General features: G+C 42.0%; 1 protein-coding gene across 1 annotated transcript in view; it reads right to left on the minus strand.

The window, feature by feature from the left end:
• Positions 1-3,323: 3,323 nt before the first annotated feature.
• Positions 3,324-26,213, minus strand: part of LOC134577057 (phospholipase A2 inhibitor and Ly6/PLAUR domain-containing protein-like) — a 79,818-nt gene continuing 56,928 nt past the window's right edge. Inside the window, exon 5 of the mRNA XM_063435698.1 lies at positions 3,324-3,502. Within this exon, the coding sequence (XP_063291768.1) occupies positions 3,333-3,502 (170 nt within the window). The 3' untranslated portion in view covers positions 3,324-3,332. The remainder of the gene's footprint in view (positions 3,503-26,213) is intronic.

The raw sequence follows: 26,213 nt of genomic DNA on the forward strand, positions 1-26,213 counted from the left end.
GTGTATCATGGTCTCTGAGGACAGGTGTCAATCCATGTCTGCCAAGTGACCCTATGTAGGGGGAACAGTCTCTGTTCTGCTCTGTGTCAGTGTGTATCATGGTCTCTGAGGACAGGTGTCAATCCATATCTGCCAAGTGACCCTATGTGGGGGGAACAGTCTCTATTCTGCTCTGTGTCAGTGTGTATCATGGTCTCTGAGGACAGGTGTCAATCCATATCTGCCAAGTGACCCTATTTAGGGGGAACAGTCTCTATTCTGCTCTGTGTCAGTGTGCATCATGGTCTCTGAGGACAGGTGTCAATCCATATCTGCCAAGTGACCCTATGTAGGGGGAACAGTCTCTATTCTGCTCTATGTCAGTGTGTATCAGGGATCCTTAGGATAGGTGTCAATCCATATCTGCCAAGTGACCCTATGTAGGAGGAACAGTCCCTATTCTGCTCTGTGTACAAAACAAACAAGGTATAGGCGCTCGCTATAGTAGTACGAGTGATGTAAAGTGGGCAGCAGTGACCAGCACAAGGATTCCCCACCTTATGATAAAATAATGGTGAACAGAGAGAGAAAGGAAACCGCGCCCTTATTTTGATACGAACATACGTACTCAAATCCTTATGGTCGTATAATGGTAGACCTCAAAAAAAGAGAAATAAACAAAACAATAGTGTAACCCTGTAAATATTCTGGAAACAATAAAAAGCATGTAAGGTAGTACACTCACATTTAGCAGAGCTAAATACAGAGCTCTGCTGTTTTAGCGCGTAGACGAAATGATCCCCGTCCTAGGATAAATATGAGGTAGTCCACGTCTTGATGGTCTCAAACAGAGAAAACAGACAGGAAAATCCACATAGTGTAGTATATACTGGTATAAATATAAATGGTAAGTGAATAGAAAATATCGTACTCACATTTACTAGAGCGTGCCTCGCTCTAGTTAATAGCGCATAGGTGGTATAATCCCCACCAAGGAATAAAGATGTAAACCAGGAGCAAAATATAATGGAAATCTCAGAGTAGTAAAAAAGTTAAGATTATAACTATTTATTATACATATAAATCAGTAAAAAACAATATATATAGAATACTTAATGAGAAAGTCCATAAAAAATCCACTTTACGCGTTTCACCTATAGAGGCTTCTTCAGAAGTGTGGATGAAGTCCTGGTAATGTCCAAATATATATGCAAGACAATAAGAGTAATTAGCTTCATGTGGTAGATAATTAGTTTACTTACTGTATCCTGGTTTTGCGCGCGCTGTCAAACCGGAAGTGACGCGGCGCCATATTAACCAATCATAGGCTTAAGGAAGTGAGTTGTTCTAACCACCGGTGGAACGCACGCGCCATACTGGAAGTGACGCGGCGTATCCGGACGGTGGTAATCTATGCGTTTCAGCGTGGAACGCATGTCCTGAACGGACCAATCATGGGGCCATAATAACCTTCCATGCATCAAGGGGAAATACTGTCCGCATGTCTGCATTAGCAGATTCAATACAGATGTCCATGGAAACACTGTTTGTGTGTATACCTCAGCAGATTCAACACAGAAGTCCATATTCAAAAGAACAATTGGCATATCGATACAATGGCTCAGCATATGGTATTCTTAAAGCAAAAGCATCATTCAAAACAGAATATGAGCCAAAATAGTGCGATCTGGTGTCAATCCATATGTCAAGGTGTCAATATGTCATATGTCAGGTGTCAATCCATATCCATTGTGATTTAGGAATGTTAGGTGATTTATGCCCTTTATGGATTAAAACCAGAGTCTGCATCAACTGTGTAATTTTCCATGGCAGTTTTGCCATGGATCCCCCTCCGGCATGCCACACTCCAGGTGTTAGTCCCCTTGAAACAACTTTTCCATCACTTTTGTGGCCAGAAAGAGTCCCTGTGGGTTTTAAAATTTGCCTGCCCATTGAAGTCAATGGCGGTTCGCCCGGTTTTGTGTTCGCGACATCACTAATTGTATGTCTTGTGTGGATTTTTTGAGGGATCCCAGTAACAGGTCTTCAGATCTGTTGTCTGGCTGCGCAATTCCTCCAGCCCATGAGAAGTCAAAAATAGAACTTGGCCTGATGGCCACAATTGCCTGTGTAAAGGCAGGAACTATCACAGTTCAGGTTGAGGTATACACCTGCCGGGAAAAAGGGCTGCAGAGGAATAGCTAGAGGGGATGATAACTACCTGGAAGGAGAGAGCTGCAGCCTGGTAGGGTGGAAGAGTTTCAAAGAGACCTAGGTCAAGCTTAGTCGATTGGGTTTGAAGTGTTCCAGAGTCCCCTGTGGCAGTGAGAAAGTGGACTTGGAGGAGGTACTCAATCAAAGTACTGAAGCTCAGTCACATATATAATTATATAGACCCAGAATATTTTTTTTACTGGCATTGCCGCGCATGCACATTAGGTCCCCTCGGCCGGTGGGCGAGATCAGTCTCGCCCACCGGCCGACGCAATGGATAGGAGGAGCGTTGCGGAGGCGGAGACAGTGACGAGGGACATCGCCGCTGCCTCAGGTAAGTCACTGAAGGGGTTTTTACCCCTTCAGTAACCGGGGATTGGGGGGTGGGAGGGAGAGGGACCCTCCAGTGCCAGGAAAACGGATTGTTTTCCTGGCACTGGAGATTCCCTTTAACTTCACTGAACTAACCAAACCAGAAAGTAATATAATCAGTTGTATGACTGAAAGCCGGGGGGTATGAGAAGGTTAATTTTTAAAAGAGGCAATTTCTTTTGAGATCTGCACATTTTCCAAAATGAGAAAAATATGACACCACTTACATGTACGGCATTTTAGCAAGTTAATGTGCTTTAGGGGTCTGGAGTGTCCCTTTAAGAATAAGGAACCTACCAAACCGCAACCTTCCTGACCTTTTGCTCATGTTGCAAAGTTCGAATTTGAGACAATGAACTTTAAATTAACCGTGTCTTGCGACTAGGAGTAATAAACAATCCTCTATTACTATTGCTAAAATATTAACCAGGGGAAAGAAACGTAGCCTTAACAACTAAAACAAAAATGGCATAATTAAGCAAATAACTACCCTAAATGTACAAAGTGGAACAGTTTTGCCTATACTTTCATTTAACTACTACAAATAAAAAAGAAAAAAAAGATTGTTAAAATAAACATTTCAGCTTTGAAACTCTATGATAATTGCTTTTATTCTTTATTTTAGAAGAGAAATTAATGCAAACATTCTTGGGGTGATCATCAAATTACAAACATAAACCTGCAACCATCACCAACTATTATCATCAGTACAGAAGTTTTCATTTTTACAAGCATTTCTGCTATAGATAACTTCCTATACATGATTCCTAAAAGTAGAATTTGAACAGCACAAAAGAAATGATAACAGAAAGGAACATGTTGGAGTGCAGCCCAATACTTCCACTTGTGCAGGTAATCTTGACAGCATCGGTCCCAGTCTGGCTCCCAAGATCACATATACTTTTTGTGGCACAACCACGAATTGCAGTTTTGATTCCTGTAGAGAAAAACATTCTGTGGGTTAGGAACCATTTTGTATAGTAGGGACAAATTTAAATTATTGCACAATACAATGTCCAATCTAAATAGAATATAAATACCAAATGTCTAGTGTGATACTATTTTAGTATAATATATTAGATTGATTTTACAATCAACTTACCATATAAGTGACCGTGTTGTTATAGGTACATTTTAAGCACATCTGTAATAATGTGTACCTAGGTGATCTCTCTTGTTATAAAATTAATAATGATTAATGACATAATAAATTTGTACATTCCAAATGTCTAGCCATTTCTATGAAAATTCCCACAATATTTTTAAGTTCCTCATATACCAAAGCCAAATGCGGTCAGGATTCGGTCAGACTGATTCTATATCATTCATTCAGAAGAGTTTGTAAAATCAATAATATTCTCATATAAATTAAAATAAAACAAAGGAATTTGTTATTTATCAACAACCATATGGCGACCAAATATATATTAAACATTTGCCAACATGTGCATTCGCAAAATATCATTCACATAATTCACTTTTTGATAGTGAATGATAATTTAACCCCTTAAGGACACATGGCATGTGTGACATGTCATGATTCCCTTTTATTCCAGACGTTTGGTCCTTAAGGGGTTAAAGTACTATTTGCCTGTTCACAGTACTAGCAGCAGTCAATAGATTTAACATGTAAGTAAGTATACCCCATCTGTCGAATACTATAATCCCTTATAGTAATATGGGGGTCTTATTTGTAGGATAGGCTTCTTATTCATTTATCTTTTTACTTTTTTATTGTGGCGGATGGCTAGACAGTGCTGTTCAGCCACAATATAATTGACTCTTGCACTGCAAAGTGGGCAAATTGTTTGGATTTGAAGCCTTCAAGCACAGATTTGCAGCATTTTACACTGATTTCAGACATCCGGCAGCATTCAGTCTGGCTTAGAGGCCTGAATTGCAAGATCCAGACAATGATACATTGCATTATATGAATAATTAGTGCAATTAGTGAATTCTTGGGGTTTTCATGTCATTTTCAAGTGCTTTGTCCTGCTGAATGGTGGTCCTATTAGAGTGCAGATAACTCTTTTGAAGGAATGTGATTGCCAAAACTGGAGTGCTTAAAGGACCACCATGATCACACAGAGCACCTTATATAAATGAAGTGATCTGGGTGCCATGGCCCTGCCAGAAAGTGTGTTAGAAGGTGTTAATTGCACCTCTAGTGGCTGTCTTACTTACCACGTCCAGGGTACTTCCAGAGGCGCAACTGAGTCAGATTCTTTGACATTTGACATATTTGTGCATTGCTGAGAACATTGAACATCTTCTAATGCTTCTATTAAATGCATTATATTCAATGCTTCTCTATGAGAATCATTTGATTGGAGGGATGTGGAATACACTTCCTATCCACAATGCTTCTCCATGAGAAGCATTGGATTGGACAAGAAGATGGAGAGGAGAGAACATGATATGGGAGGCAGAATAAAGAGCTGTGAGGACTGAGACTCAGTTCTGGAAACAAGTTAAGTAAAACTAATTTATTTTATTCAATCAAGGGGAGCCAGATAACTAAATAGGTAGTAGAACAGTATAACATAAGGAATACATGTAACACTATAGTGTTCACCGATCTGATAACAGTAAAAGAGGATTGTGAAGGTTTGGTTAATTGTAGGATTGTGTTTGTTTATATACATTGCTACAGTTGCAAATGCTAATTTGTTAATAAGTTCTGAGTTGCAAGTTACTTATGTATTTTACCCGTGGGTGAGGTAATGGCTGAATGTTGTATAGGTATCAATGTATACAAAGTAAATAAGTAACAACAATTCCCATTGTTTTTGTTTTACCTGCAATCGTTGAAGCTTGCAGAAGACACATATTCTCATTGCCAGTACATTGAATGGTATCCGAAGTATAACACCAGTCAGAGCTTGTAGAAAGACACGATCGACATGTTAGTCCATTTTGCTGAGTACTGGCTCCTGGTACTTTATAAGAAGAAGATAAAACAATATAGAATATAGAGTTATGGCCGGTGAATTATCAATAGTATAAAGATAAATCTGTTTTACATTTTTTTCTAGAGACACTCTGCTACCCCCAAATAAAAATAAAATTAAAAAAAATGACTGTATAGTGGAGTAGAAGTATAGTATAGTTACCCCCAATGAAAAGATGCATGCATTTAATTATGCATTTTTCATTGAGATATTTCTATAAAAGCAGCTTGCAAAAGCTTCAGATCTCTTGTTGATAACTATTGCTAGCCCTCCTCTTATAACCCTGCCCGCACTTTCTGTGGCTGTCCAATCCCAGACTTACCAAAGAAGCCTAATGAGAAATCTTTGCAAGGCAGGTGCTCTGGTCAATTGCTGTCTCCCGATTTTAGATCCACTGAGCTAACCAAACCAGGAAGTAACAGGACCGGTTGTCTGATTGACAGCCAGAGGGGTTCACTTTATTTGCGACAGTCTTGTCAAAAATATAACATACATGACAGGTGATGCGGAAACACAATAAAGCATACAGTAACGTGTGTACATACAGTTTACGGTTGCCAAGAATGGAAATACCTGGATACTGTGATTATCAAGACTCATCACATTTTACAACATATAGTTTTATACATAACCCATGCACCAGCTGATCTTATGGTGTGATGCCGCTTACATAGTTGTATGTTGCCGTCTGTTTCCCTGGAGGGGAGTTAGACTTATTTTCCATTTTCCATGGACCCCTTTCTTTTCTTTAGATCCTGTCGTATGCGATTTTAAGGGTCTGTTCCCACTGTCCAGTCCAGGGAGTAGCGAGAAGAAAGTCAGAGAGAGCAGAAAAGAAAGTAAAGTAAAGTAAAGGAGAAAAATAGAGTCCAGGTTGGCAGGGTTAGGTTGAGCCACTGTGTGTACTTAGGCTTTTGGGGTTACCTTGTTGGTTGTGACCCTGGTGAGAGGAGGGGGGAAGACCCCAGGGCAGTCTGTCGAATCTCTTTTGGGCACCAATGTAAACTCTATTGACTTATCCGGCCTCCTTAGCCTACCAGGTCACTGCTGCTCCATGGTTCCCACAGTTTTTAAAAAAATTTCATCGACCCCCGGTCCCTAGCCATCAGGTTGTCCATGAGATAGGCATCTTTCACGTTATTGAGTACGGACTGTATCGGGGGTATGTCTGGCTTGAGCCATAACTGAGCTAATGTTCTCCTAGCCGCTAATGTGACCTTGTGGATCAATTCCTGATCCCATTTTGTCCAGTCCTCTATAGGCCTGTTCAGCAGGTATGTCCACGGGCTCATTACTGGTGCTCTGTGGAAGACTCAAGACAGTATCCGCCCCCAGAACATCTGCATCTCCACATGTGGAGATACATGCCTCTGAGGCCGCATACCCTCCAGCATACATCTGTTGGCGTCCTTTTCATCTGATGCAGCTTTAAGGGAATAGTATACCACCAAAACAATGTTTTGAAGGATTGTTCCAGGAAAGATACACAAATGGATACAGAGCTGATTGTCTCCCATATTTCATGCCACTCCACACCCTCCAACACCTCCTCCAGATCTTTTTCCCACATATTTTTTTAGGTTAGGATTCATTTGTTTCAGAGCATATGTGAGCGTATAGTTCAGTGATAGTTCAGGACATAGTCTTAAATTAGAGGGACAAAATAATTGAGGTTTAAAAATAATATCAGGAAGTATTACTTTACTGAGAGGGTAGTGGATGCATGGAATAGCCTTCCAGCTGAAGTGGTAGAGGTTAACACAGTAAAGGAGTTTAAGCATGCGTGGGATAGGCATAAGGCTATCCTAACTATAAGATAAGGCCAGGGACTAATACAAGTATTTAGAAAACTGGGCAGACTAGATGGGCCGAATGGTTCTTATCTGCCGTCACATTCTATGTTTCTATGTTTCTATGTTTCTATGATAATGCCTGGCTGCATGGTTTCGTTTAGACACACCTTCTCCAAGAAAGACAATGATGCCGATTTTTTGTACATGTGGGTGTTTCACGTAATCTTTGAGTTGTAGATACCTAAAGAAATCTGAAGGTGTGAGGTGGGCTCTTTGTCTCAAATTGTCAAAAGGTACTACCGATCCATTCTCAAACATATGCAGAATCTCTGCAGTCCTACTCGTTCTAAGTTTTTAAAAACCTAGCCATTAGTCCTGGGGGGGAATGCTCTGTTTTTCAACAGTGGTGTTAGTGATGAGAGGGCTTACGTTAACTTGTATTTTTGTGCGAAAGCATACTCGCAGGGAATTTAGAATTGCCGGACAGTTTTTTTGTAGAATAGTCCTATCCTCCCTGGGTACCCACATGTGGTATTGGGGTAGATCTGCTCCTGTCATTAAGGATTCTAGGTCCACCTATCTCCTCTCCTCTAAGGGCGTGTTCCACATCGCTACCTGGGAAAGTTGTGTCGCTAGATAATAGAAGTAGAGGTGTGGCAGACCCAAGCCCATCCTCTGTTTTTGTCTATGGAAAAAGTTTCTAGATATCCTGTGTCATCTGTTTTGCCATATGAAATCCCCTTTAGCTTTTTGCAAGGGTGCTAAGTCTGATTTGGGGATTTGTATGGGCAGGGCTTGGAATAGAAACAGAATACGGGGTAGTATATTCATTTTTACTGAGTGGACACACCCTTTCCAAGAAATCTGCTTGTCCATCCAGTTTTCTATGTCTCTTATGAGGGTCTTTATCAGTGGGGTATAATTTAGTTGGTATAACTTGGAAGGGTTGTCTGGTAAATATATGCCCAGGTATTTAATATGTCCCTTTGTTATAGGGATGTTATGTGTAATATGTATTGCCGCCGTGTCCGCCGCAGACAGGCCTATCGGAAGGGCGCTTGATTCCTCTAGGTTAGCTCGATACCCCGAGAATCATCCAAACTGCGTAAGGACCTCTTTTAGGGCTATCATCAATTCCCCTTGAGTCAGCATTACCTTATCTGCATAAGAAGAAACAAGGAATTCATGCTCCCCAACTGCTTGCGCAGTGCCTGGAGGAGAGGTTCGAGTGACAGTATAAACAACAGGGGGGAGAGCGGACATCCCTGCCGCGTCCCGTTGCCCAGTCAGAAGGGTTGAGGCCAGGCGCCGGTTAATTTTACTTGTGCTGTGACATGGCTGTACATCGCTTTTATTGAAGTCACGCAGCTCTCAGGAAAACCTAAGAAAGTCAGTAGATTAAAGAGATAGGGCCAGCTTTTTCCATGTCGATAGAGACCACTAAGGTAGGTAATCCGGTGGCAGCCTGTTGCCAGATTAGATTGATATTTCTACGAGTATTCTCGAATAGTTGTCGTCCAGGGATGAAGCCCACTTGGTCTGGGTTGATCACCATCGTCAGCAAGAATTTTTGCCATGATCTTGATGTCATGGTTGATGAGAGAGATAGGTCTGCAGTTTTCTGGGTACAAGGGGTCCTTGCCCGGTTTTGGGAGTAGAACAAGGCAAAGGAAAGGATTTTTTTTTTTTTACTGTAAGAACAATAAGGATGTGGAATTCTCTGCCTGAAGAAGTGGTTTTATCAGAGTCCATACAGATGTTCAAACAGCTACTAGATGCATACTTGCAAAAAACAGAATATTCAAGGATAGAATCTTTAAATGTTAGGTAATAACTGTTTGATCCAAGGAGAAATCTGACTGTCATTCTGGGGTCAAGAAGGAATTTTTTTCCTTGCTTGTTGCAAAATTGGAAGTGCTTCAAACTGTTTTTCTTTTGCCTTCTTTTGGATCAACAGCAAAAAACAAATGTGAGGAAGGTTGAACTTGATGGACGCAAGTCTCTTTTCAGTTATGTAACTATGTAACAATATTTGCTAAGGAAATCTCTCTATCCGGCAGTCCTCTTTCCATGAAGTAGTTGAAGAGGAGCTCTAATCTGGGTGTTAGTTCCTCTCCGAATACCTTATAGTACCCCCCATTGAAGCCGTCCGGGCCTGGGGCTTTGTTTCCCTTTAGGCCAGATAGATAGCCTTATCTATCTCTTTGCTAGATATTTTAGTACTCAGCTGATTTGCATCTTCTGAACTTAGTTTCGGTTGGTCCACCTCTTTCAAGAAGGAGTGCGTACGTGTGACTGCGTCTTCTTGTATGTGCCAATCCCTAGGGGTGTGGTTGTATAGTGTTTTGTAAAAGTCTGTAAAGACTTTTGCCATGTCTTGAGGGGTAATTTTAAGGGTGTCATACCTGTGTCCAATTGATGTAATGGGAGGTATCTTTGTTTAGGTCGTAACGCCCTAGCCAGAAGGGTGTCCATTTTGTTGGCTTTTTCGTAATATGTCCTCTGGTGAACACGTGGTGGCGGCCATCTTGGAATACAAACAGAGACAGCGGTGTTTGGTCATCGAGTGTATGGAACTAAAATCGGCTACCCTTGATGGCGCGAACACCGCTTAGACTTCCACCTTCTGTTACATTCATGGAGATTCAGGCGAACAGAGTGGTGTTCGGGGGGAGCAAACTCCCGAACCAGATATGTATTACGAACATACACACGAACAGTTTTGTATTAGTTTTCATGTATTTTATACTCCCGCCAGACCGACCGCACAGCCTAATTTTTTGGAACCTTTTTGGGCAGGAGCCTCAGGTGCGGTCGATCTGAACTATACACCGGTGGCGTTTTGGCTGCGTTCGTGGAATCTGAGCGCTTTTCAGCTTTATTGGGTACTCAGACCCAGGCTATCCAGGGGTTTAGGTACCTTGTGGAGAAATTTATGTTTTGGGGTGATAAAGATTTTACATGTCCTGGACCTGAGAGTTAATATAATTATACTGTATACTTTGCCTCAGTCTACTCTCAGGTCCAGTGGGGAATGCCCCTGGAATGTGTATTTGGAAACCCCTTGCATGGGGATTCTCAAAAAAAGGCTGTGTGTTGCTCCATTATAGTCAGTTATACCCCCAGACCTGAGTGTCGTTCAGTTGCTGGGGAGGTGGTGGGAGATTCTTGGATTACTTTGCTGTATTTGGTTGTTCCCTTGGAGTATTCTATGGGGCACGTGTGCAGAAATTGCCCCCATAACCGAGACCGGGCTTCATGGATCCACCCAGGACCACCACCACCCACCAGAGCAGCAGCACACTAATACCAGGCAGAATCTCCAGCCTAGTATGCTGCTCCTACCCCAGTTCTAGAGCACTGGGAAGTACTGCATGAAGCAGACCCACTACAGGTGGACACCGATAATCGCCACCATCACTGGCAGACAGTTATCTTGGCAGGAAAGCCACTTGGTACCCAGCACTGCAAAGACCCAGAACACAGTGGCCGTAAGGGTAGCTGGGATAAAAGTGTACCGACTACCTACTGCCTGAGTACACCTGACTTGGGGAGCGGGGTCTGGAATGGTGGAAGTGAGGTTGATGCTGGAGCTACCAACAGAAGTGTTGTTGAGGAATGACCTGGGGAGGCTCACGTCTGCTTTTGAGCCCCTGGCCACACCAGAGGAATTTTACCTGGTTGTCACCAGGCAACAAGCCCACACCAGAGACCACAGCTCACACCCGGATGCTCAGCTAAGATGTTGTTCCCCATCCCTAGATTGTGTACCCTGGGCTGCGCCCACAGAGGTTGAGAAAGAGGTGACCACACGTTGCAGGTATACAGGGACAGAGTCACCTCTGGCCAGGCAGGGTTAGAGGGGGAAATATGTGTGGAATAAGAAGCTGTTGTACAGGGAGTCTGAGAAGATAGTGGCAGGGTCCGAACTGATCCCCACTAGACAGTTAGTGGTACCCCAGAGGTACCAACAGGAGCTGCTGCCTGGGATATCCCAAGATATTTGGAAGTATTGCCAAACTTGCGATACGTGCCAGAGAGTAGGTAAGAGGGGTGACTGCCGCAAGGCTAAACTTCACCCTCTCCCCATAATTGAGGAACCGCTTAGCTGGATAGCAGTAGACCTGATGGGACCCTTAGCCAAGCCTAGCCCCTCCGGCAAGAAATATATGTTGACCGTAGTGGACTTTGCTACCAGGTACCCGGAGGCGGTGGTGCTGACCAACATCAATGTCGAAACAGTAGCGGATGCCCTGATGCGAATCTTCTCCCACATGGGATTTCCCTGGGAGATAGTCACGGATCGGGGTATTCCGTTCACAGCAGAGATCACCCAGCACCTCTGGAGGCTCTGTGGCATTAAGTCCATTGTAAGCTCTCCATATCACCCTCAAACCAACAGTCTCTGTGAATGGTTCAACGGAACATTAAAACAAATGCTCTGGGAGTTTGCAGAGACTCATCGAGATTGTGAGAGATTCATGCCGCACCTCCTGTTTGCTTACAGTGAGGTGCCGCAGGAATCCACAGGGTTATCCCCATTCAAGTTACTCTTTGGACGGTGGGTGAGGGGGCAGGCTATCCAGGGATATAGGACTCGAGGGGGTACCTTGTGGGGAAATGTATGTTTTGGGGTGTTGAATATTGTACATGTCCTGGACCTCTTGCATGGGGATTCTCATAAAAGGCTGTGTGAGGCTCCATTAAAATTAGTTATACCCCCAGAGCTGAGTGTTGTCCAGTTGCTGGGGAGGTGGTAATAGATTCTTGGATTACTTTGCTGTATTTGGCTGTTCCCTTGGAGTATTCTACTTGTTCCTGAGCACACCTTGGAGTAACCAATGGAGGAGAGTCCCTGCTAGGACTAGCCCTCCACTACAGCGTGGACTGACCACGTAATGAAGTGATGGACCACGTAATGAAGTGATGGACTGCCATACATACATTGTTAACTAAAAATAAGTCGATCCTGAAGTATGTCCCATGGGGGGTGGAATAAAAGGAGTAGTCGATAGTACTCGGGACTGGACTGGATGAACCTGTGGAGTAGTTTATCCCGTCTCCGTATGCCATGGGATCGCAGTTGTCCCATTCTTTTAATGTCCCTGAACATTAATCGCCTTTTCTTGGATGTGTTTAGGCCTTTCACATTAATAGATGTTAATTTTAGAGTCATGATCTTGTTACATAAGCATACCGAGTCATATCCTTATGTTGCTTCCCTAGTTGTCTCGGGTCCCTATCTATGCTGTCAAACCCTGAGTCACACGTCATAATCACCAGTGTGATTTAGGCACAGAGTGGGTTTATGCAGGTAAGTGTGATAAATCGTAGATACAGTGGTGTGCATTTCAGGTATCGGTTTCCTTCACTGCCTTGCCTCTAGGTTTGCCCAGAATTTGTCAAAGATTAGGTCCAGCCGGGCCAGAGAAGCTGCAATGTTGGCCACAGCTGTGATACTGCCTGCACTCGCCACTTTTTAAAATCTATGTGGTGCCTCTGAGTATCAGTAGATGCTGGGTGTAGCGGTGGGTAACCTCCTGGGACCGTGATAACTCCCACCGTCCAAAGGGGGAGCGTAGATGTCTGCTGTAGTTATCAGGAGTCAGCGCCTGATGGGCTGGTAGGTCGCAAAACTTAGAAGGCTGGCAACCTGGACCAGAAAGGTTTCCATAGTGGTGTCTATTGGTACACCAAGGTCCGCTCTATGTTGCCTGTGGTATTCTGCAGTTTAATCTGCAGCCTGACTGGAAATAATTGTGTATTTGTTTTGTGGAGCCCAGGAGCTCAGACCGCATGCGACTTCACAGCTAGCCAGTCAGGCCTATGTTCTCGTATGATTTTTTTTTAATTTTCACTACTCTACTGAAAATTTGCCAAAAGCATGTTTTAACAAATGTGTCTGCATTGCTTTTCCAAGGTACTCTGCCCATTTGAAAATACTCTAGCAGTGCCATGCACATTGGCAGCCCTAACTGATGTTTTGCTGGAATGTCTTGTTCTGACATTGCATGTCCCCATGTTTATTCTTGTTCCCACCTTTCAACCTAGCATACATTTTTTAAATGCTGTCCCTCTTATTTCCAAAAAAAAGGTTGTTTGCACTTAGGCTTAGGAAATATAATAAGCTATAGTAAGCTACAATGTATCAACTGAGAACAGAGCTCAGAGCACGGGGATTCTCAAACACTGATTCAGTGACAAATAAGTAGTAGACTTGGGCACTTCAGAAATTTTCGTTTCGTACGAATGCATTTGTACGAAAAAAAATTGTTTTGTCAGAATATAAATTAGTCAATTCTTTCATTTGTTTTCGTGAAAAATGAGTTCGTTTTTTTTGTTTTGGATAAACCCATTCATTCATTCGGCGATATTTAATTGAACCAAAGGAATTTAAAATAAAAAATCAGTTCCCTAAATACCGTACAGCCTGAAGTGAACAAAGTAAAACCATTTGTTTAAAATTTCATACATTGATTACAACATGGCATTGAACAATTTTCAAATACCTGATTTTACACAGAAAACTCCAGAATAAAAACTCCCGAACTGCCATATGCCCAAATGCGATAAGTTGCATGAAAATGTATTATTACACTCCTGAACACTCACTATAGGCATTCGTACGTAGAATTGCATTGGAAATGCTTAGTCTCTTAGACTCATGAATCATCATGCTACACTGCCGGGTGGGAACTGGCAACACAATATCATTTTAGAAGGGAGTGGGACTGGAAAAAAAGTATTATTAAATAGGCCTATACATACTGCCAGACCAAACTGTAAAAAAAGAAAAAAAAGTATCAACTCAAGGCAGAGCCAGCAATCCTTCAGTGAAAAATATATACAAACATTCTATAGGCCAGCCATTCCGCCATTTTAGAGGTCAGCCATCTTAGAAGGCACTGATACTGTCACTTTCAGCCTGACCAGTAAGAGAGTGGCCATATCTTCCACCAGCTCCTCAACTGAACAGGCTATGGATATGGTGGAGGGGAGCACTACCCACTCTGGCTAGGAGTATACAGAATCAAGTGGGAGAAGCAAGGGGAAAGCAGAGGCAGCCCAGGATCTTAAAGGCTGCAGATCCTGGGAGGAAAATAAAAATATGCAGACATTTTTGGTGCAGAGGAGAATGCAACACTGGTCACCAAGTTGTGCCAGTAATACCAATGCATTTTTGGTGGAGCAGCCAAACAAACTTTGCGTTCTGTGGAGGAAGATTGTGGATGAGGTAAACGCTGTTGGTGGGAACAACCGCACTGAGGACGTGGTGAACTCACGCCGTCCATTGACATTCATTGAAACTCCACTCAAGCCACCTCAAATTTGAAGTGCAATATCTAAACTGCGACTGTGTCTTCATTGTTAATATTTCAGAGACATACTATGCATCAATGTAGGTCTGAGTCTTGTGATTCTCACAATATAAAGCTCTTCGCTGTAGGATTTATAGTTTTGAAAATACAACCATTTGAAGATGGCAACCACCAGTGAAGTGATCAATTTGGAGCAGTTTGTTTTTAACCGCTCTTCTCTGCCCTATTTGAAATCTATTAGTTCCTGTTGGCTGTTGGTGGAATGTTCGAGGGATTTGAAAGATTTGAAAGTTCTTCTCTGCCCTTGCTGTAGAGTGAGTGAACCACACTCCAACCTTTCCACAGTTACTCCAGCCACTCCAACCACACAACAGTTACTCAAGCCACTCCACCCAGTTACTCCGCCCACTCCAGTGTGTGTGTGTGTGTTTGTAGACTACTGGTGGAGGCAAGAAAACTTCACACAATTTCCCCAGAAATGGTAGCTTTTCTAGTTACAATTAGAATTACAAATATTTATATAGAGCAAACATATTGTGCAGAACTGTTGAATAGGAAACCAGAACACATTTAATTCTGCACCATATGCATTGTCTTACCCCATAGCCATTTGGTGCTTGATGTGGAAATCTGTGGGGAAACAGGTCTGGTTCCTTTTCTGTGTAGATGTGCTCATTGTTGCTCTTCTCAGCTTAATAATTATTTAACTAAGTCATTTATATTATGTTATATGTTATATTTGCTTATCATAGAACCATTACACATATATGTGTGTACACAAACAAGTAGGTAAAGAAAATGAAAATACTAGACATGCGCATAGAAAAATAAACTTTTTTTTTTTTTAATAGATTTGTCCCAAGCTTCTTTTTTTTTTCAGACAAACCCAATTTCATCCATAAATAGTTTGGTTAAAATACATTTCATTCATGCGATTGTTTCAGGATAAACATTTCAGATAAAGTAAAATGGCGATAAAATGAAGCTATGTGTGGTTACAGTGTCACTATAATAAAATAAAGAGACTGGGCAGCTACTGCTGCTGCCTAATTGCTAGCAAAAATACCAGGGAGCAGCTTTCACTGGTCCCCTCTTTTCCCCCAACAGGCATACAGTTGGGGTTGAGGTTTTATTGAAAAAATTGAAGGGGCTTGCTAAAATTCCCTCAAACCCCACATGGGTTTTTTGCAATACCTTTTGTCTTTTGTCCTTAATTTCCAGCTATTTATGCCTCCTGCCCAAGATGGAATCAAAAACCTTTATTTCCCCGAATGAATGAGGACTGCATTTAGAAGACAAAGTCACGTGCTCTGAGCCAATGAGGGAAAGGATGGAGTGTGAGGTGGAGAAGGAGAATGTAGATTATTTAAAAATAATAATAATAATAATAATAATAATTAAAATATTTCTGAATATAGGATGGCAGGGAGGTGCTGAGAGAGGGGACATACAAACCTGCACCTGGGGCACAGGGACACTCAGAGTGTTGCATGGAAGGATAGAAGATGATTATGTATGTTGCCAGCATGCACTGTACGCTGACATAATTGGTACCTGACATAATTTGTGAACAGAATTAATATTAGGCAGCTCAGAACAGAGTTCATGCATGCAAGTGGAAATCCCTCCCAGTACAAACTTGCAATCATCTCTATATTTGTAGCAAGCGTTTCAAGCAGACATATTGCACATACAAATTGCTTACTCCATGAACACTTCTAAAAGCAGAGTGGTTATGGAGGCTGGAGTAACCATTTAATAATAATTCCTAATATTTTTTTAATTTTGCAAGACGTAGTTGAGTACCTTCAGCACTTGAGTTTAGGTGCATGTGGATTTATACATTGTTCTTGACACATTTTAAATGGCTTGTTTTACTTACATGAGGGGACAGGCGGAGTACAATTGTCACTATTACAACAAGAGGTCCCAATCTTTGTACTTCCTTCATTAAAGGTAATGCTTCCATTCAAAGTACATTGGTTTTGAAGAATACATGTTTTGACAAATACAGTTGAACTTGCTGTACCTGTTCAGTGCATTAGAAGAAATAAAACCTATTCAGTTCTCAAAAAACACAATGAAATATCCTTTGTTTAATAGAGAGTCAACCATTATTTTTATTTATGAAGTCAGAATCTTTTACATACCTATAAAATGACACATGAACCTATTATCAATTTAAGAACCTCAATAATTAGGAACCTATATTTTAACGTCTACGATCACATTGTGCCCAATGCAGGGCACAGCAGATCTATAAACCCAAAGGTGATGTGATCTTCACACCCTTACTATTGAAGCATTAAAAACACACAGAGGTCATGTTTTTTAGCAGAGCATGACAAGAGTTCATTACATGGGGTTAAGTAGGCAAGTTCCCAATTAACAGAACTTTGTTCATTTTGTTTATGTTAATCCTAGCTTTTTATTAAATTTTTATATTTTGTGCTGCTTTAAAATAAGTAAAGGAATTATTGTTTTCCAGGCAATATTTTTGTTTTAAACTTAAGATTTATTTACTTATATATGTTTTTTTTAAATCACATGCTTGCTTTAAGCCATCAGAACATACCTACTTTACCCACTGTGTACTGAGACCCACAGACACTTCCAGTGCTGCAGGTTATGGTGGTTCCTGAGCATGTTGTACCGGAGGTACTCGCACATTCCACACAGGAGAGAGAATGACCTGGAAAGTTAAATAAATAGAAGTTTGGTAAATAACAAAACTCGCACAGCAGCTACTGACGTTGTGTTAAGCAAGTGAAGTTCCACATTCTTTAAAGAAGGTTGCAAACGGTTCCCTTATTTAAGCATAGAACTTACATACAGATACTTACCATACAGATAGCCATAATTTTATATAGTTAGTAAGAGATCCTCTATTTAACATATTCAAATATTTGAGAATTTCCTGGCTAATCATGGCAGCATTTAACATATGGGTTTAGCTCCTCCCTCTAACCCTCAGGACAGGAAACACAATCAATCAAACAATTAAGCCTACCTTCCCCTACTATATTAGGTACCCCAGTATCCTCCACACCTCAGTCTTTTCCTGTCCTCCTAGCCCTAGGACAGTTTATATATATATTTTTTTTTTTCTTTTTCTCTCAGTTTATCTGAAATATTTTTTTTTTTTTGCTCACCTGACCATGTTTGATATGGTCTTGTCCCTGTGGAGGTCAGCCTCCCTCCTCAGGAAGCCCAGGCACATGTAGCCCAATCTCCATGGAGTTGGGAACCCCTGGGAGCCTGGGTGGTTAGTTCCACAGGCTGTGGGAATCCTCTGGGGTCCTGTGTGTGCTTCAGACCTCGATCAGACGATCAGCATAACGGTAAGACGCTCGCGCATGCGCAATGCGTCCGACCAGACTCAGAGAAAAATTTGCCCATGTCCAAAATGGCGGTTTCGCGATCTCGCGACCAAGTGCGCATGTGCGATCCTTTAAAGGTGCAGAGCGGGAAATTTGAAATGGCGGTTTTCAGACTTAAAAACGCTCGTTTTCAGTTCCCTTTACAGATACAGTGCTCTAGTAGACTGTTCTCAAATCTCTGCAGGTAAGTGAATTACTTTTCTTTTAAAATCTTCATAATATTGGGCTGGGAATACATTACCTTTTTTTTTAATGTTCTTAGCCCTACAGTCAGTATGGATCCATCATCCCCTTCTGCAAAATCAACGAGATCTGCTATAGGTCATAGGTGAGCAATGTTTTTTATGTTTTCTTCACGTTACAAAAAGAGTGCATAGAGGGTACAGTCTTATGACTTCTGTTTCTTACAGCCCTCGTGACCGGTCCTGTCCCAGATCCCCATCGAGGAGAAGGGAAAAACCGGCAGCCTGCCCGGGATGTGGAGCAAGGCCTATGGATAACTGCAGGCTCTGCAGAAGATGCTTAGCCATGGTCGCAGGTGAATCTGATCGCCAGAAGTCACCGCAAGCCTCTACCTCCTCAGCAAAGGATATTGCGTATTGGATTAAGCAAGCAGTGGTAGAGGGAATTGCTGAATCTCACAAGAATAAGAGATCAAGAGGTGAGACCTTCGGCATGGATTCAGATCAGTCTGAAGACGAATACAGACAACCTTCAGCGTACCAGGATTTAGAGCCAATCTCTTCCAGCGAAGAGGAATATATGGAACAACCTTGCTCCTTGGACTCCAAAGCTATGGAGCATTTGATTATGACTGTTAGACGTACATTAGATTTGCCGGAAGAGGCCAAAGAATGTTCGGCTTCTGACAGACATTTTGGAGATTTGCATAAGAAAAGACCTTCCTTCCCAGTTCACAGCTCGATTAAAGACCTGATGAGGAACGAGTGGCAAATTCCTAGTAAAAGGATTACTAGTCAGGGAAGGCTTTCAAAGTTATACCCGATCAAAGAGGAGGATTCCAGATTGTGGACTACGGTCCCTAAAGTGGATGCTCCTATCATTAAGGTTGCTAAAAGATCTACGCTTCCGATTGATAGCAATGCTTCCCTTAAGGAGCCCATGGATAAAAGGATAGATGCTGATTTATCTAAAGCCTTCATGACAGCGGGTTTAGGTTGCCACCCGGCCGTATCCATCTCTGCTTTGTCTAGAGCCATGCGTTCCTGGTTGCTTGACTTGGAGGATGACATCGATAAAGGTGTTAGTAGACGTCAGATGGCAGAATCCTTAAGGGATATCAAACTCGCCAGTGACTGGCTTTTGGAATCCTCCACTGACCTTATTAGAATTCTTTCGAAGGTTATGGCCCATTCAGTCACCGCTAGACGGGCGCTTTGGCTAAGGTCCTGGGGGGCAGACCTTTCCTCTAAGAATAATTTATGCTCACTTCCCTTTATGGGAGAAGTGCTTTTTGGGAAACCGCTGGATGAAGCTATTAAGAAAGCAGCGGAGGTTAAACAGGTCATGCTGCCTCAAGATAGACGTCCTAAGAGACCTCATTTGGACCGCAGACCTTTTAGGGATCAAGGCTACTTTAGAGAAAGTAAGACCTACAGACCAGGCAGAGAATTCTCTAGGCATTCCAATTGGAAGAGCGGCCAGAATGTAAAATCCTCTAGGGGCAAGACGCAGACTTCTTCCTTTCGCCCCAACAAGCAGTTATGAAGGTGGCTTACTCCAGGTTCCTCGAGTGGGAGCACGTCTTTCATTCTTTCAGAGGGCCTGGGAAATCATTCCAGATGCTTGGGTCAGATCCATTATCAGCGGAGGTTATCATCTGGAATTCGAAGAATATCCGCCTCCACCAAGGTTTGTTCGCACAAGGCTTCCTGCCAACATCCAAAAGAGAGAGATTCTGAGTCTCTATGTCTACAATCTTCTTATGGAAAAGGCCATCGTACCTGTACCCATAAGAGAAAGATTCCAGGGTTATTATTCTCCCCTGTTTTTGGTCAAGAAACCGGAAGGAAAATGGAGACCTATTCTAGACCTCCACCAGCTCAACCTTTACCTCAGAGTCAGAAGATTTCGCATGGAATCCATTCGCTCCATCATCCCTGTTGTTCATCACCAAGATTGGATGATATCAGTAGATCTCAGGGATGCCTATTTTCATGTCCCTATCACGATCGCCCATCAAAAGTTTCTCAGGTTTTGTGTCCGGAAAGAACACTTTCAATTTCAGGCCCTTCCTTTTGGTATAAGCACGGCCCCAAGGACCTTCTCGAAGGTTCTGGTCACCATCATTGCCTTGCTCAGAAAAGAAGGTGTAGCGGTGTTTCACTACCTGGACGACATCCTGGTAGTGGCCCCGGACCTAGGAATAATATTTCAACACAGACAACTAGTCCTCGACACTCTATCTCATTTCGGTTGGCTCATCAACTACGAGAAGAGTCACTTGCATCCTTCAAGAGAACTGATATTCCTGGGAGCGAATTTCAATACAGACACGGCGATTGTATCTCTCGCACACGACAGAAAGATCGTACTTCAAGATCGGATAAGAGACTTCAGACTGAAGACTTCGGCCTCGGCAAGAGAGTTTATGAGGCTCCTGGGGACTCTCTCCTCCACGATAGAGCTTGTCAGGTGGGCGCAGTGGAACCTTCGCCCTCTTCAACAATTTTTTCTGAAAAATTTCAGGACCAGCTCGAGGGATTGGGAGTCACTGATTCACATTCCTTCGGCTCTGAAACAGAAGCTCCTTTGGTGGATGTCGTGGGAACATATCTCCCGAGGATTCCCCTTACGAGAAATAGACTGGGTGGTCATTATGACGGATGCCAGTCTGACAGGTTGGGGGGCACATTTAGGCAATCGATTTTTTCAAGAAAAATGGCCACCGAAAACTCAATGCTTGCCTTCCAACATCAGAGAACTAAGAGCTACTTTCCTGGCTCTTCTTCATTTTCAACAGGTCATCAGGCATTGCTGGGTCAAGTTGAGAGTGGACAACAAAGCAGCTGCTGCCTACATAAACCATCAAGGCGGAACAAGGAGTGTAGCCCTGATGAGAGAGATCGTTCCCATTATGACCTGGGCTCAGAATCATGTGGAAGGCCTGTGTGCCACCTATCTTCCAGGGAAGGAGAATGTATTAGCGGATTTCCTCAGCAGACACCTGATAGAAGCTTCAGAATGGCAACTTTCCAAGAGGATCTTCGCCCAGTTGGTCCAGAAGTGGGGTCTTCCCCAAGTAGACCTCATGGCAACCTATCGGAATGCGCAGGTTCCATGCTTTGTGTCAAGGAGATACCATCCAATGGCAGTTGCTCAGGATGCTCTATCCATCAGTTGGGTGTTCAATCTGGCTTATGTCTTCCCTCCGATTCCGCTCATACACGCTGTTCTGAGAAAGATCTCCAAAGAACATTGCAAGGTGATGGCTGTTCTTCCCTTCTGGCCTCGTCGTCCTTGGTTTCCCCTGTTGCAGAGACTATCGATGGACCTGCCTTGGGAACTTCCAATATCAGAAGACCTGCTGATTCAGGGTCCAGTGTTTCATCCGGAGCCTCACAAATTCAGGCTCCATGCATGGCTATTGAGAGGAAGTCTCTAGTTGAACATGGCCTTTCGGACCAGGTTATCTCAACCCTGTTACGTTCCAGGAATCCTTCTACTTCTTCTACTTACCATAAGGTATGGGAGGCCTTTGCACGATGGTGTAATTCCACGGTTCAAGATTTAAGTTCCCCTTCCGTGTCTCAGGTTCTGGGTTTCCTTCAAGCAGGCCTGGAGAGAGGCCTTCAACTTAACACGCTTAAAGTGCACTGCTCGGCTCTTTCAGCTCTTTCTGGTGTTCGTTGGGCATTAAATCCTATTGTGATTCGTTTCTTCAAAGCTGTCATTAGGATTAGACCTCCTATCAAGGGATTCTCGGCTCCTTGGAATCTGCCTCTGGTTCTGCAGGCCTTGACGGAACATCCCTTCGAACCTATCGATGAGGTCCCTATGCAGGTTCTTTCTCTAAAGACCCTGTTGTTACTGGCCTTGGTATCTTCTAGGAGAATGTCAGATATCAGAGCACTGTCTTCTGAGCAACCGTTCACTACCTTCTTCGATGATAGAGTTGTGTTACGCCCTAGACCTGAGTTCCTTCCTAAGGTTGTTACTTCCTTCCACCTGAATCAAGAGATTGTCCTGCCGGGGTATTTTCAGGATCCATCATCTCCTGAAGAAGTAAGATGCCATACACTAGACCTGAGGAGGTGTCTTTCCACATATATTGGACGTTCAGCTAATTGGAGAAAGTCTCCCCAATTGTTTGTGATTCCTTGGGGTTCTCGTAAAGGTGAAGCAGCCTCTGTCGCTACCCTTCGTTCCTGGACCGTTCAGGCTATTTCTAGAGCTTACAGGTCAAAACAGGTTCCGGTTCCCAAGGACATCAAAGCTCATTCCACAAGGTCCATTGCTACTTCATGGGCTGCAGAGTCAGGGGTTTCTGCAGAGAGCATTTGTAAAGCTGCCAATTGGTCGTCTTTGAGGACCTTTGTACGTCACTACAGAGTGGATGTCTCTTCTCATTCTGATTCAGAGTTTGGCCTTTCGGTCTTGAACTCTTATAAGCCTTAAGTGGATATTAAACAATTTTTGTAGCATGACTTACCCTCCCTGAGTGGTTATTGCTTTGGGAATCCCATATGTTAAATGCTGCCATGATTAGCCAGGAATAGAGAAAATTTATTTATACTTACCGTAATTTTCTTTTCCTGGCTATTATTCATGGCAGCATTTAGTCTCCCGCCCTCTCTTGGTTTATTTGTCTTGTTACTGGACTGAGGTGTGGAGGATACTGGGGTACCTAATATAGTAGGGGAAGGTAGGCTTAATTGTTTGATTGATTGTGTTTCCTGTCCTGAGGGTTAGAGGGAGGAGCTAAACCCATATGTTAAATGCTGCCATGAATAATAGCCAGGAAAAGAAAATTACGGTAAGTATAAATAAATTTTCTCTAATAATTAAAATAGGGATTGTCGAGGAAGTGTTGTCTTTTAAAATATTGTATTAAGTAAAAAAATAAAAAATACACATATAACAACTTCAATAAACCATTACAACAATTTATATCAGAGTTTCTAAGATTAAAGTATATGCTTGCAATGTCAGTAAAATAGAATAACATACCCTCCTAAATATGTCAACCTCTCAGTCGTGATAAAATAGAGCAGCATCTCTGCATCCCAAATTCTCTCCTATGCGTTTCTAATATTAAGTACACATATTTATACTTTAGATTTTTAAATAGGTCATGTTAGGACCTACCTTTACTTGGCAAAGATACAATGCCATGACTTGGAAATTTCACATGGGAACTTCTTAATCAATCTATTGTGGTAACCTAGACATCTTATCTATGTTTAGACTAAATCTTAATGAAACACATGACATGGGAAATTCCCCTACTTGTTGTTACATTAACCGAGAACAAAATGGCACCCTAAAGTCTCAACACCATATTCACTGAATATAGGTAAGAGGTCATTTATAAAAGAAACATTGCATGAAAAACAATATGTTCCATTTCAAACAACGTGTCAGTTTGTAAAATATCTTAAAGACAAAGTACACAGTTTAAGAAATACTTTTCATTTTAAAAACATGTAATATTTGCATATGCCCATGACGTCATTGATTGCATTGGCAACCTACATCCATTTGCTCATTATTTATTACAAATAGAATACTTTAAAACAAAATTCAGAGAAGGTAAATCTATTTCCTTACCTTTATTACCCTTTGTGACTATGGCATCAAAAATAATTATGAATAAAAATGCTAAGAAATAGAGATAGATAATTAATTTCTTGAACTGTTATATTATATATGACTATTTCTCTAATATGTTTTTCATGCAATGTTGGACTTAATATGAACATTGATTTTCAAATTTACAAATTATATATTTTAAGCAATTTAACTTAACACCTACACTTTTTACCTGTCAGACCCTCACACGGCCTGACACTTACCTCCACCACTTTTTGCTGCCAAATGCTCGACCATGATGCACCAAAGAAAGCAATAGTGCATCTAGTCATTCAGGCCCAATCGTACAATCCTGCATAATCATCAGACTAGATGCACAGGATTTGTAAAAGGGAAGTGCCCAGGAAGCAGATGGGACCAAAGTAGGTGAATCCATTTTTCTCATATTTATACCTGCTCATGCCTGATACCTGTGCTCAGTATTTTGTGCTCCCTGCTATGCTCAATCACAGCATTGTACCTGTCCTTATGATCAAGTATCTGACCATTGGCTTGTCTCCCATTTATGAACCTGTGCTGCTTGTCCTACCCATTGCCTGCCTGACTTCGCAAGACTACACCCTTATCTGTACCTTGCTTTGGACACTCTCAGTCAAACGCTGAGTTTGGGACTTTATCTACTAAACTGTGACAGCAAACCTGTGCTGTGTGAGCTTACCTATTGCCTGCCTGACTACACTTCTGCTGTACCCTTTGCTGTACCTCTCTGTGGACACTCTTAGCCAATTAATGCATTTGGGGCTCTATCTTCTAAACTATGACACCATCCTTATCTTGAAAATGGAGAAAAAAAATAATATCCTATAGAGCTCGAATTATCTTTCACTCTCTTACAGCACTGATTTGTTTGTTTTTTGTTCAAGAAGAGAAACAAATGTATCCCCACTTTTGTCAATTTGTACCCCTGGAGAGACACTGCAAATTGACAACACTTCCTGCTCATGAAGTAGGTCAAATTTTATAGCTAACAATGTATACTAAAGAAAGCTTATATGGTTATATGAATATGTTTACCCTTGTATGACTCTTAATACTTGTCACGTACTAACCCAACATGCAGAATATAATACCACGAGAATAGAAACAGAGAAAGCAACTATACTGCACTCCCTGTATATTTAACCCTGTAACTTTCCATGACACCCTAAAACCTTGGAGGGTACTGTTTTACTTGGTAGACTTCACTGAACACAAATATTAGTGTTTCAAAACAGTAAAATAAATTTTAGCAAGATATTGTCAGTGAAAGTGAAGTTTTTTGCATTTTCCACACACAAACGGCACTTTTATTGAGGATATAATTGTTGTAATACGTTTTACTAATATATGTATTCAGAGAAGTGTCCCGAGTATAACAGTACCCCCCCCCCCCCCCCATGTACAGGTTTTATAGTGTTTTTGCAAATTACAGGGTCAAATTTAAGGCCATTTTTTCACATTTAAATTTGCCAGATTGGTTATTTTTATATATATATATATATATATATATATATATATATATATATATATATATATATATATATATATATATAAATCTTTATTTTTCAATTTAAAAATTTTCATTCATATACAGCTTTTCAAAGATATGTTTAGAACACAGTGCCATAAGTTGCGTTACAATAAAATGTTATGCATAATTAACAATAAAGCCATGTTCATATGTTCATATGTTCATATGCTCAACTTCTGCTGTATCTACAGTCATACAATCATACAGTAAGGGAAAAAAAAAACGATACAGTTCTTATCCGTACTCTCACCTATCACTGCAGCTTAGGGGTGGCTATCTATAGGGGGGAGGGAGGGTTTGAGTTTTATGGTTAAGATATCTAACCCAAGGGGCCCAGACTTCATTGTATTTCTCTCTAGAAATCTTATTTAGAGCTATCCCAGCTTCAATACTACATTGAAATTCTATCTGTGTACATATGTCGTGCCAATTTAATGCGCCCATATTTCTCCAGTAGTGATGTACCGAACTGTCCGCCGGCGAACAGTTCCCGGCGAACTTAGCGTGTTCGCGTCCGCCGCGGCGGGCGGACACATGCGCAGTTCGATCCGCCCCCTATTCGTCATCATTGGGCAAACTTTGACCCTGTGCCTCTCGGTCAGCAGACACATTCCAGCCAATCAGCAGCACTCCCTCCCTTCCACACCCTCCAACCTCCCTCCCAGCATCCATTTTCGATTCATTCTGAAGCTGCATGCTTAGTGAGAGGAGGGAAAGTTTAGCTGCTGCTGATTAGATAGGGAAATTGATAGCTAGGCTAGGGTATTCAGTGTCCACTACAATCCTGTAGGACTCATCTGATCTCTGCTGTAAGGACAGCACCCCAAAAAGCCCTTTTTAGGGCTATAACATCAGGCTGCTTT

This window comes from Pelobates fuscus, chromosome 11, assembly GCF_036172605.1.
Source record: "Pelobates fuscus isolate aPelFus1 chromosome 11, aPelFus1.pri, whole genome shotgun sequence".
Lineage (NCBI taxonomy): Eukaryota > Metazoa > Chordata > Amphibia > Anura > Pelobatidae > Pelobates > Pelobates fuscus.